Raw genomic sequence first — 13,422 nt, 5'->3', positions numbered from 1 at the left:
ACGCGGAAGCTAAGAATCATCTCCACCGTCTTGTTTTTCTTTCAGAGCGTGTGGTGATTTTATTGGCCTGTGTCATCTGCCGTGGACCAATAGTTGTTGTACAACTGGCACCGGTGCCCGCACGTGTAGTAGCGTACATCATAACCAAGCCAAGCCTAGTTCACTCTCCCCCATTTATATGTGAGTGCCTTTGCCGTGTGTAAGTTGTATTTCCAGCTGTGTCGGTGCATGGTGGCGAGATGAAGTGTATCTTACTCATTACATTGACGTTGTATGCCTCGGCGTTGGCAACTACTCACTTGAAAGAAGTTTTCGATGGTAAGCCTCATCGTCAATCGTACTAGTCTCGTTTATAGCTAAACAGTTGTAGGGTATTGTAAATGGCGTAAACATGGAAGCCATGCCTCTATTCGACCACGAGTCTCCTGTCTTCTTTAGGTTTACGAGTTCAATTCTGAGATTTCAAACGCTAGATATTTTTGGCTTGTAAAGGTGACATTGGAATATCCTAATTACGCAACAAACGCTAACCTCACTCGCTGGAACCTACGTTCGAATGTCAGTGTCACAATTTTTGGTGTATATTTAATTCATGTTTGCTCTACACATTTCACGTTCTTCGTATTATATTTTTCAGCATTTTGATCTGCTTGCATATAAAGTAAGTGCCGAGTTACGTAATTGTTATGTGCTACAGAGGGTTGGAGTGACAGATGGGTAAAATCGACGCATAAAGGAGCAGAAGCTGGCGAATGGGAGTGGACTGCTGGAGAATTTTATAATGACGCCGAGGCAGATAAAGGTACCTAATTTTTATATTGAGTTTGCGCATGAAATGTGCCAATTGCTTTTGCTGGCCACAAATGTTAAATTTTCAGTGTAGGTATTATCAATGATATACAGCCCCAAAGGATAGCCGACGGCGCTCATATGGGCGGGGTTTAATTATGAAGCTCTGTTAGGATTAACCCGGACACGGCACCCGAAAAAAACAAATATGCTGAATAAAGCACCTTGTAAATTTACGAATATTATGAACTATAGTGGTTATTTTACTTATCTGTTGAATTCATTTTGTTGTCAAACAAATATAGTATCCCAATATTGTCACCGTTATGATCAGTCAGTTGCCATTCACAAGCATTCGTGATATTAATAGTCACAATCGTAAAATAGCTCAAATTCGGTTTTGCATTTAGATTTTGAGTATGAAAACTACACTGCACAGCTTTGCCTGCTGTCCCATCTTATTGGCAAGGTAAAACAATGTGAAACCGATGAAGGACTTTGTCATTTTATATTAGGGGTGGCAAAATATTAATCAAAAACTAGAAAAAAAATGCCGTTGTTCGGGTAATTATATTCAACTTTAGGCATATACTACGACCTTTACTAATTTTAAATTTACTAAAAATAGGTAATTTGAAATGTTTTATTTTGATTAGATACATTATTTTGGTTAGGTATTACCCCTACATTGCAGAAATTCAATGTTTGCTATTGTGACCCGCGGGGTCTACTGGCTGAATAATCTAATGAAACGATAACAGCGATTCGTGTTTTCTAAAACCTAACAAGGCAACGCGACCGCCCCGCGAGAGTTGTGTTTGCTTTGAAACCCAGGCTAGCACAATCCTAATAGAGCTCCATAATTAAACCACGCCCATATGATAGCCGTCGGCTATCCTTTTGGGCTGTATATCATTGGTATTATGGATGCATCTAAGGGTCACTTAAATAGCTATATTTGCATCTTTTCTATATTCAGGTATAAAAACATCTCAAAATGCAAGATTTTATGGCCTATCTGCTAAATTTGAAAAATTCAGCAATGAAGGCAAGACTCTCTACATCCAGTTTTCTGTGAAGCATGAACAGAACATTGATTGCGGAGGTGGATATGTGAAACTATTTGGCAGTGACTTGGACCAGACAGACATGCATGGAGAGTCCCCATACAACATCATGTTTGGTAAGCCTGTTGTACCTAAATATGAAATGAAATGTTTGGTACCTAAATATAGCCAGCCATCATTGGTATATGGTGAAAATAATCAGAATAGCTTCACTCGAACATACCCTGATGTGATCAATGTTATGCATTTGCAGGACCAGATATTTGTGGACCCGGAACCAAGAAAGTACATGTGATATTCACATACAAAGGCAAGAACCATTTGATAAAAAAAGATATCAGATGCAAGGATGATGTCTACACCCACTTGTATACACTTGTTGTAAAGCCAGATAATACCTATGAAGTAAGAATCGATGACAACAAGGTAGAAAGTGGAAGTTTGGAAGATGATTGGGATTTCTTGCCTGCGAAGAAGATCAAAGATCCTGAAGCTAAAAAGCCAGAAGATTGGGATGAGCGTGAGAAGATTCCTGATCCTGATGACACCAAGCCAGAAGATTGGGACAAGCCTGAGCATATTGCTGACCCTGATGCTACCAAACCAGAAGACTGGGATGACGAGATGGATGGAGAATGGGAACCAGCTATGATTGACAATCCAGAATACAAGGGAGAGTGGAAGCCAAAGCAAATCGACAACCCTGATTATAAGGGAAAATGGGTACATCCAGAGATCGACAACCCTGAATACACCCCAGATGATAAGATCTATGCCTATGAGGATTTTGGAGTCATTGGATTTGATCTGTGGCAGGTATGTTTCGGCTAGTTGTCTGCCATAACAGGTTTTTATTGAATGTCTAGAACAACACTTTTCACAAACGGTGATTTAGAATCTCTGGCTATGCTACTATGGAGGTAAAATTTTCACGATGTGTGCCCCTTGTATTATAAGCGAGTTCGATGAATAGCATAGCTATTCTTTTTGGAAGGTTAGGCATGATGTAGGGATGCTACTTTTGCTTTTTGACCACTGTAATTCTGTTCCTGTAAGCACATGAATGAGAAGTGATATGCCATAGCAAACACAATTGCTTCACAAATTAGTGTATCAGCTAGCCAGCTTACTCAAAGCTTTTAAACCAGATGTGTTCATGTAACAGAGGTAATAGCACTTGAATTATGGCAGTCAACACTGAAGCAGAAAGCACTGCTGTGGTAAATTGTTTCCCGGCAAACCCTTTTTGCTAGCTGTAAGTACATGCCACTGCCTATAACACTGAAACGAAATTATTTTGTTTTTTGCACAATAGGTCAAGGCCGGTACAATATTTGACAATGTTCTGATCACCGAAAACGAGGATGATGTTAAAGAGATGGCAGCCGCATGGAAGACTCAGTCCGAAGGAGAGAAAAAGATGAAGGATGTACAGGATGAAGAACAGAGGAAAAAGGATGAGGAGGAAAGCAAAAAGAGGGAAGAGGAAGAGAAGGCAGATGGACTCGATGATGAGGATGCGGAGGATGATGAGTATGAGGAAAATGATATGTCAGATGAAGAAATGGAGGAGGTTGGTATCAATTTAGTTGCGACATGCTAATACAGTAGATGATGGTCTATTAGCCAAGATGCATTTTATTATTTATTGTATAGTTTGGGAGCAATATATTTGTGACCCAAATATCCCTGGCTGTAGCGTTCTGTATAATTTTTCTTTCAGGATGATCACGCACACGAGCATATAGAATTATAAAGATTTAATTTTTGAGAGATCTCCACCACTCGTTCCAACGTCTCCGTCACGAAACAACTCTACAGACCTTTTGTCCTCACATTAGCTGGCATTGAATTATTGGTTCGCATTCTGCAAGGTGTGGTCTTGTACATTTTGCTGGTAGACATAATGGTTATTTATGTATTGTAAATAGAGTATTAATGAAAAACATTGTGTGTGCTTGTAAAGTGGCATTTCAATAAAGGCTGTAATTGTTTATTATATTGAACACCTCACCATGCTACGAAAATACAGGAACAAATGCGTCAGAGAACTGCTAAGCTAATACAAAAATAATCAGTTGTGGCAGCAGATGATTATGCATAAGCTAAGTGGTAAGATTTTATTACGGCTATATGTTAAATTCAACAGAGCACCACCATATCGGTAAAAAATACAAATGCGTGAATTATAGTAAACTGCACATTATGTAAATGAAGAGTGCATGGGTTTGGGAATCAGTAGTGAGAACTGTGGAAAGGACTGATGTATTTATAATATGCGACTAGAATATCATTGATCCTCAGCAATCTGTAACAAAGTGACATTACTCATTAGTACGAGTCTGAGGTATGACAACCTCACTGCTGTGATGAGGTGTCTAATGGATAAGGTAGCAATTAACATTCACCAATAAGGCTCAATTCTTATAGTTTGTGTTAACAATCTAGTATAAGAGCTGTGTCCATCTGTCTAGAGCCACTCTAAGAGCGTTAGGGAAAAGATTGCCTCACAAAGTAATTGAACCGGTGACATCAGATTCAAAGGTTATCAGACTACCACTACAACACTCGATCACCATAAATACATCAGTAAACATTCACCTGATCCCTATATTGAGTCCATCAAGTTTTCACTCACCAAAGCACGTTATCTAAAAGAAATGAAAAATTACATCTAAAAATGAAAAAATACATAAGCAACTTATTTATGCGCCACAGTATTACCAATGATATATAACCCTACAGATATCAATGGTAATATCATATAATATGGGGGTTTATATCATTGGTATTGCACAGTATTTTGCATTAATTCTTGCACACAAACTGTCTCTCATTGAAACATCTCACATTGCTAACACTAATTAACCATGCAGAGTAATGGGATATTGCGACATGAGACTACCACATTTGGCAAATTATTGTAAGGTCAACTCGCTTTTACCTTCGACTACATGGGTTTGATGAGTGGAGGCTGACCTGTTCGAGACCGTACATGACTTGGAGGCGGAGCTATCAAACCAGTAGATGGACTGATGGTTTGATTAGGAGCAGGATTATTAGCCACCAAATCACTTAGCCAATCATAGTTGGTAGGAGTAGATGTAGCACCATTTACTGGCAGATTCAAATTTGCTATAAAAAATCCTAGCAGTTGATCCAAAATAGCGCAATCATCTCGAAATTATATTTGCTGAATGATTACTAGCTGAGGTAAGCTGTTAGCCACATGCAAGGGTGCCAGGCTCAATCAAATGAGTACACCAAAAATTTTAATATTACTAAAATCAGTTGCTTAATTTCTGCAATGCACACTTCAGGCAAAAAGATTGGCTAAAATAGTGTTCAGCCGTCAAAGCTACAAATATAAATTACAAACTTTTCAAAGCTATTGAATTAGTTTTCTCTTGCCAGAACTTTGGATGGATAGCAAATGAAGGAAGAATATTCAACAGTGTGCTTCCACACCATCCCTAGCTTTCCATAGTAGTTTAGTCTTTAAATTGACATAGAAACAAAGTTGGCGACAATTAATATCGTTGGTCTGGTTTTTATGATCAAAGCTTGAGAGCTTAAAACAAATCAACTTTGTATCAGTGTATAGCTTTAAGAATGACAACTTAAATCACAATAAACACGAAAAAACAATCATCTATTAACAGCGGCCAGACGAGGTAGAACTTTGAGCCATACACCGTTCCTGCCTTATTCAGACATGTACATTGAAACGTGATGTTCAAAACAGCCTACCTCTTTTCCTCATTGTAAACAAATGTTACTCAGAATTATTACCCACATTTTCTGAAAAAGGATTTAGTTGTTTTCGTGTCTACATGTACTTTCCTATTGAGACATCTAACTATTTAAAATATTAAGGTAATATTAAGCTATCTATTATATAAAATATTTTAAGTGTTTTTGTGTTTTAATAATCTTTACTATAATAAGAGCTGTGTTCATCTGTCTGGAGCCACGCTAAGAGCATTAGGAAAAAAGATTGCCTCGCACAAGATTTGGACCGAGGACATCAGATTCAAAGGTTAGCAGACTACCAATACACCACTCGATCACCTTGCTACACCACAAAATACTTATGGATATGATAATTACACATGACAATCTCTCACGGCGCACGGGACTGTCATTGTACTAGGTATAATATTAAAGGTAAGATACTATATAGCGTGTAGGTTACCGAGCATCTCCAGAACATTATCCATGGTTCTACATTTTACTTTTCGATAATAATAACAAAATAGCTATAGCCAATCCTACTCTCCGTGTTACCAGATGGCAAGACAACATAAACTTTGGAAAGCTCCTCAAATAACGTTCTAATGTAGAAGATTAAAGACTAACCCTCAATGCAAAATTACTTGCCCGAGTGCGCAGAGCAGAAACTTGAGCAACAAAAGAATCGATTCTCTAGCAATGCACCACAGGCTATATGTACGTATATGCATTGTTCAATGTGAAATTTCAACCAGGTGTAAAGTTTGTAGGACCACATTCTAGAGTATGATTGAGCTTCACACAGCAGAAAATGAATGTTTATTGCGTATACAAGAGAGAAATAAGAATTTGCAAGTGCACCAGTCACCAAAGAAAAAAATCTGTGACAGCGAATCGAAGCGATACTTACTGTTGGTGACGGGCTCGGGTTGAGCCGCTGGCTTCGGCTGCAGGTCAATCATCTTTGGCTTGGGAGGGTTTTTAACATCACTAAAAAAGTGCTCTTTGCCGACTTGCTGGTTAGAAGAGGGAAGTGGATTCAGGTCTGAGAAGAGGTTTTTAGGTTGACCTCCAATTCCTGCCGGAGCGGCTTGAGCTTGTTGGACTGCGGGCTGCGGTTGTAACACCCCGAATGCAGGGCTAGGAGAAGTAAATGGATTGCTGGCACTCTGAGTTGGTGCAGTTTGCTGAGGTGCAACCGGCCGAACTACTCCGGTTGCAAATGGATCGTTGGCGAACTGGTTAGCTACCGGCTGGGCAAAAGGTGATTGGGTGGCTCCCTGTTGCTGGAACATACCGGGCTGTTGATAGACTGCTTGCTGAGCTTGCATTCCATACATCTGCTGGGGCATAGCCGGATTAAACATTGGCATCGGCTGGCCACCAAACATGGCCGCTTGCTGAGGTTGGACCTGACCAAACTGCTGTGGAAATGGTGATTGTGCATTAAATTGCGGGGCGGTGGACTGATTGAACTGCACGCTTTGACCTTGACCTTGTGTTGGCTGAGCGGAAAGGTTTTGTTGAGGCTGCACAGCAAATGGATCGTTCTAGAAAAAATATATTTGTAGACAATTTTTTAACTGCTGACCTTGATGAATATCCTTAAGCAATGTACAAAGTCTGCAGTCAAATTGTACAGCTACACTTTGTAAGCCGTTTATTTGACTGCGCGCTTTAAAGATGAGCTTACAAAAAATTTAAGTAGATTTTATCAGAATGTACCGACATTTTTCTATCATTTGGGAATGTTTTTGAAGTTTGAGGTGATCTGATTGCCAGGATGTTTGAAGTTTGAAATCCAAAAAACTTGATCGCGGTTAAAAGGCTCAGATCAAGTGAAAGGGCGATTATGACGTCTATAGCTGCAAAGAGATCAACAAAAAAGAGATGCCTTACGCTGCAATTTGAATGCAATAGTCGATATCAACTATAGCAACTAGTGATTTGCACGTATTTTTATTTTGAGCATTTTAATTACGACCAAAATTTGTAAATTCTAATCTTAAAACATCCAAGCAGTTGAAAAACCAAAAGAAATTCCAAATAATGTTGCATAAATTCATCTTTAAACAGGACTATCCATCAGAAAATTTGGAAAAATTTTTAAGATATCACAAAAGTTGAACAGTAACTAAAGGCGCAATTACAAACATTACATATACCAGTAGTATTATACAACATTATATATTTGTTTCCCATATCTGTACGCTGTTGATTTCAAATATTTATATTTTCGATATTGAGGAGGCACCAGTCCTCTCTGCGTGTGTGTACATGTATTTGCATTGAGGAGGCACCAGTTCTCTCTGCGTGTGTGTACATGTATTTGCATTGAGGAGGCACCAGTCCTCTCTGCGTGTGTGTACATGTATTTGCATTTCTGAAAAAAATTGAATGAATTCGAGTCCAAACACTTCCATTAGAAAGAAATTTCATTCAACTTCCACTCGAAGAACTATGCGCTGCTATTTTGGTGTTGGGTAAATATTTTAGATCATTGGTCCAACTACATAAAACACATTTTAACAAACTTTAATACACAAAAATTTTTATGTTGGCTAAAAACGTTTAAATTTTAATGGCTAAATATTACTCTTTTTAAATTATCTTGGTGGGTTAGTATTTAAAGCCTTCTATCACAACTTAGCAAGTTAAATGACTCCAGTCACTCAATAAGGTAGATTATTAAACCACGTAATGACTCTAATTTTACTTTTTTTAATTTTTCCTGCAGTTTGTCTCATAGAGTGATGTAACTGAAATAGTATTTTACCTATCAATGGTAATTGTTACGATGCTTTTTAGAAACACAAACTCAAAACTAAAATGTTGCACAATCAAATCGCAACTTACAATTATTTCCTTAGCATACGATCTGCCTCCACACCTGAAGTAAGTTTCTATATATGACATTCAGAGATTTTCAAAAATGTAAATAATTGGTGAAAATTACAATGAAAACCAAAACCATGAAAGTAATGAAAAGAATATAAGCCAAGTTATTTTCAACTTCTTCGTATTTGAGTGTATGCAATGCCGAGCCTATGCTTCCAATCGTGCATCGGTTATAGTAACGATAAGAACCTCTATCAATTTAGCTTGTATCAATTCTTCACATAGTTTTAATGATATGTGTTAACACTTGCAGAATTAGCATTGCCTATATAGGCTGTGGTATAAAATGAACGAACTACAGCTTAAGCCTAGAGGAATATTTGCTGCAACACATAATTGTCATAACGTACATTTACGAAGCAAATTGTGGAATAAATTAAATTTGTATGTGGAAGTTTGACTATTGACAGTATTCAATTTTTTTAAATTTAAATATTAACTTTACCTGCGCAGGCACAGCATTGCCCCAAGATCCGGCATTCTGTTGAGGCCAAGCTTGTGTTGGAGCAGGATTAGAGGGTTCCTAAAACAAGACCCGAATTCTTTAGCAAAATAAATAATGCCACCAACTAGACTCTTTCATTATGTGTGTGTGCAACACAATCAACTAAACATTTCTATTAATTTTATCATCTCAACTATGATTGGTTGCATCAGATTTAAAACAGCCAATTGCTGCTCCTTGCAGAAGTAAGAAAGCAATTCAACATTTTGATGTCAGATCTATCTTCATATGTTACTATAAATATAATACAATATGTTACTATACATTTCGCTATAAAACAAATGCTTCTAACGCTAAGAACCTACCGTCCCAGTAGTAAGGTTGTAAAACATTCCACTTCCAACACACATATTAATACGACTGACATATTGATGCCAACTTAACAAGCTAGTAGCTCAGTTGCTATAGAGATTGTAGCAGACTATTTCAACTATTTCCATAGGTAGAGGATGCGAAGTGGCTGTCCCTACCACGAATGACAAGTCATTCAGTATATCCAGAAGGTTGGAGGATGAGTTTTCCCGTTGTACTGCAGGCGTTTGTGATTTTACATCTGCCTCATCTCCCTGTAAATCACAGGCTAAAATATAGCGCAAATCGATCATCGGGCAGATGTTTTTTTACAGAAACTTGATAAGCCAATCGAAAAAAATATGAGCAATGGCCAGCAATATATACAAAATATAATAATATAGTATATTTTATAACCAAAAACAATAATATAAAACATATATTATATTAGGATATAAACTATATTTTATATTATAATATAAAACATATAATAGTAATATATAATAATATATATTAATAGTAATATATAATAGTGATATATAACATAAACAATATAACAACATAAGAACAAGCAATCAAAACTCAGCAGCCATATGCTCACAGCTGAGGGCTAGTCACATATGATGGCGTGTAACACACACATTCAACAGTGGCATCAGATGTACTGCACAAACATCCTAGAACTACTATAGGGTGTTTCAAACAGATTCAACTATTATACATTAAAAAATATGGCCTCAGATATTTGATGGAATATCAATTTTTTAACTTGGTTAGAGAGGTTCTCGAAACTATCCTCTCGCCCTCCTATCCCCCGAAATTGCTGACCAGATGCATTGGTTTAAGTACATGGAGCCGAATAGCACTTCGAGTAGCACTTCGCAAAAACAAATGAACATTTATGTTAATCACAGCAACTTTAATCTTTGTGGCCAAAGGTCAGACCCTTTGACCTTAGCCGTATAACTAACGTCTGAGGACTTTATCCTGTCTTGTCTTTAGAGCTGACAATACAGGACTATGTCTACTTTATAGGACTATGTCTACTTTATAGGACTATGTCTACTTTATAGGACTATGTCTACTTTATAGGACTATGTCTACTTTATAGGACTATGTCTACTTTATAGGACTATGTCTACCATTTTAAGTACTTAAAACACCTAATGAACTCGCCAGATTGTAACAGTGCTGGTGTACCTCTACACGGCTCTATTTTACTCGTTATGGAATAGAAAACAATATTGCATACTTTGCGGATTACGTCTAAAGTAGGCCATTCTAAAAAAGTAGTATTACCAATGCTAAATACTTTTAGTTAATTTAAATTCAACTAGGAATCTCCGATATGCTGTATATTCAAAAAGTTTAGTTGGATCAGAAGAAATGAAACCAACAATGAACGAAAAGTTTATCTTGGTCATTTAGGAGACAATAAAGATATTTTAGTGTAAAGAAGAACAACAAACGGTGTATTAGCATTATTAGCAGTTGAATTCAAACTTCAAACCAGTTGTAAAAATGCTAGTATAACGTAAATGTATTAAGATACACACTGAAGGAGTTGTTAGCCCTTTCACTTACAGTATTTGTTACAGCAGTTGTCTATCCAATATTGTTGACATTGGGAGTTGTCTACTTTTTAGAAAGCAATTACACAACTTTTCAGGGGCACTAACGAGAAAGGAAGAACTTACCATGGCGCCTTTAATAAATGAAAACTTGATTTAATGCTCAAGCTCTACCCTGTACTTCCCAATGAAACATAAAAGTTCAACAATTCAATGATAGTGGCAGGCATGGTCAGACAAGATGCACATTTACACCAAAGTTTAATAACGCTGTTGCATAACAGGTCTCCCTTCAGAGCCCGAGTTCCAAGTGACTGCTTACGGTGGCCAAAATTTTCATTAATAGATGCGTTTCAACAGCAAAAAGATGCTAATTACATTTCAAACCAAAGTTTTGAATGGTTTAAATAAAACTAGAAAAGCTACCATAGTATAAGGGAAGGTTTGATTGACCATCTTGATTCCTTTAGAACACACGATCTTGTACTCTACCAGTAAGGCAAACTCACACAGCTAGTAGCAACAGCATCACTGAAACCGTGTTACTATGCCAAAAAAATGTTGAAAGTCTGTTTCACTGATGCCAGCATCTCATTCTCTACCTTTTGTGCCATTCACACAAATTTTGTATAATTTAAACTCGGCTATTTTTGTATTTGATGACATCTGTTTATAAATTTTTATATAATGATAATCTCAGTTTATAAATAAATTGTAGTATTTCCTTTGAATAGGATTTCTCTACCCAAAACAATGTTTTTTTTTAATTTAAAAAAGGAAAACCTTTTGTTCATAGTACACAGTGCTGGTATTGTGGAGATATTTTAACACGAGGGTTTAAGGTTGGACTCTACTAACTCTGTCAAAATATATGAGTGAATATTAAATTTGCTAAAATTTGTTGATATCTCATAAAAATTAGAGTTAATATGATTAGTTTCAACACTCCATAAACTTCTCTCGCTCTTTTAAATAATAGTTCCTGCCATACTTTAGCGAAATGCACATTTCTATATTAATGGGTTTCCATGCTTTGAATGGATTTGGAGTTTCTTCCACTTCGAATCATAGGAACAGTGAAATCCGAACGGATTCGACACCATTTCACTATACTAAACTTGTGCGAAGGCATTCGCAGTGAGACGACTATTCGACATCACAGCAACGCTCGCTGTGTATGGATTTGAATCGATAATCCCTGGCGAAGCTCTTACCAGCGGAGATAAAAAATGGAGCGTATATCATCACACCACGACTTGACGCAGGTATTTTCTAACTACTATTGCCAATGATGGGTTGCGCATACAAAAATGATGAGATAATTACCGTTGTATTTATCACCTTAGTTAACAATTAACTGATACAGAGTTCCACTGCACTGGTGCTGCCCTAATTCTAAGCTTAACTCTTCTAGCATGAAAACGTTTTTTATTAAAAGCGACTGTCGTTCATGCGAGCTTCTGTTGCTGTTTTGTAATATAGAAGGTAGCAATGATGAAAACAAAAAAGATTCTGATCAGATACCGTGGCAACAGGTATACAAAGTAACAAGTTTAACAAGTTCTGTTTTTAAGAGTACATCACTAGTTTTGGAAAGATCGTTAAAGTGCAACTCCGAATCATTGAAATGGTAGGGTGCTAATTCGTCAGCAGCGGTTAACTCGGAATCCATTCGAAGCATGGAAATCCAGTAGATGGATATCTTTTGATAGCTGAGATTATATGCTATCTCGCCATACCAAGAGGATAAAAACATCTTAGCTACAACTGCAATTATGGGCAATGCGATCAGTGCACGCCAAACCTGCTCAGTTCAGTAAAGCTTTGTATTTGTGTGTGATTTTATTACAGTAGAAATTTATTTCAGGTCATTTATTTAGGTTTAGTTAGATATACATTACGGCTAGTTTTTTTAACATTATAAAATTAACATTTCAAAATATTATTTACAAAATGTAATAAGGGAATTCTAAACTTTACACACTTGTATTTAATATAATTTACATGTAACTGCTCTACACATAATACATATAAATTAAATCTTTACTATTATGAAAGCCGCGCCTGTCCGTCCGAAGGCACAGCGAAAGGTTGGGAAAAAGGTTACGTCATACGAGATTTGAACCCATGACTTTCAGCTTGATAAACTGAATAATTGTAGGTATAGTTATTATACCTGACGACCTCGCACAGCAGACTAGACGGCCAGGGCATTGGTTTTATGAAGGAGTACTAATAGTTCAAATGCAGATGGCAAAAAGTCATGAAATGGATCCTTACCAACTTAGGTTCGGTTGGTGAAGTGGGTGTGGTGACAGCAGTGGGTTGTTCCTCGGTTTTTTTCTCAACAGGTGCAGCTCCATCAGCGGGTTTGGTTACAACCTCGCCCTTTACTTCAGCCTCTTTCTTTTTAAGGTCAAACACAGCTTGAAACATGTCCCTCAAGGCCACTACCACAGCGTCAGCCTATCACAAAATACACAATCAACTCTGCATTGGCGACTAGCAGTAACATTGCAATTGAAGTTGATTTAGCTCTAAGCTCTAAAAAATCTCTAAAAAATTTGTA

At 37.2% G+C, this 13,422-nt stretch overlaps 2 protein-coding genes across 3 annotated transcripts in view; one reads left to right on the top strand and one right to left on the bottom strand.

The window, feature by feature from the left end:
• Positions 1–156: 156 nt before the first annotated feature.
• Positions 157–3,855, top strand: LOC137395181 (calreticulin-like). Its single transcript, XM_068082010.1, has 6 exons — positions 157–318; positions 698–802; positions 1,769–1,972; positions 2,110–2,672; positions 3,172–3,429; positions 3,580–3,855. The coding sequence occupies exons 1-6, from the start codon at positions 240–242 to the stop codon at positions 3,610–3,612; spliced, it is 1,242 nt and encodes a 413-aa protein (XP_067938111.1). The 5' UTR covers positions 157–239; the 3' UTR covers positions 3,613–3,855.
• Positions 3,834–13,422, bottom strand: part of LOC137395180 (disabled homolog 1-like) — a 28,476-nt gene continuing 18,887 nt past the window's right edge. Inside the window, exons 6-12 of one of the 2 annotated variants that reach the window (XM_068082007.1) lie at positions 13,134–13,319; positions 9,462–9,557; positions 8,932–9,009; positions 6,499–7,138; positions 4,801–4,991; positions 4,458–4,507; positions 3,834–4,164 (exon numbers count right to left, since the gene is read on the bottom strand). In XM_068082007.1, the coding sequence (XP_067938108.1) occupies positions 4,807–4,991; positions 6,499–7,138; positions 8,932–9,009; positions 9,462–9,557; positions 13,134–13,319 (1,185 nt within the window). In that variant the 3' untranslated portion in view covers positions 3,834–4,164; positions 4,458–4,507; positions 4,801–4,806. The remainder of the gene's footprint in view (positions 4,165–4,457; positions 4,508–4,800; positions 4,992–6,498; positions 7,139–8,931; positions 9,010–9,461; positions 9,558–13,133; positions 13,320–13,422) is intronic. The other variant, XM_068082008.1, reaches the window with a different exon arrangement.

Source organism: Watersipora subatra, chromosome 4 (genome assembly GCF_963576615.1).
Source record: "Watersipora subatra chromosome 4, tzWatSuba1.1, whole genome shotgun sequence".
Classification (NCBI taxonomy): Eukaryota; Metazoa; Bryozoa; class Gymnolaemata; order Cheilostomatida; family Watersiporidae; genus Watersipora; species Watersipora subatra.
Note: the sequence above shows the minus strand (reverse complement) of the source record. Positions and strands in the feature narration are given on the sequence as shown.

What these genes read in the sequence shown, in the direction of transcription:
- LOC137395181 (XM_068082010.1), top strand. Translation starts at nt 240, where the DNA reads ATGAAGTGTATCTTACTCATTACATTGACGTTGTATGCCTCGGCGTTG. An exon ending in CTTGAAAGAAGTTTTCGATG is followed by an intron (nt 319 to 697) that starts GTAAGCCTCATC and finishes TATGTGCTACAG; the next exon opens with AGGGTTGGAGTGACAGATGG. An exon ending in TGACGCCGAGGCAGATAAAG is followed by an intron (nt 803 to 1,768) that starts GTACCTAATTTT and finishes TTCTATATTCAG; the next exon opens with GTATAAAAACATCTCAAAAT.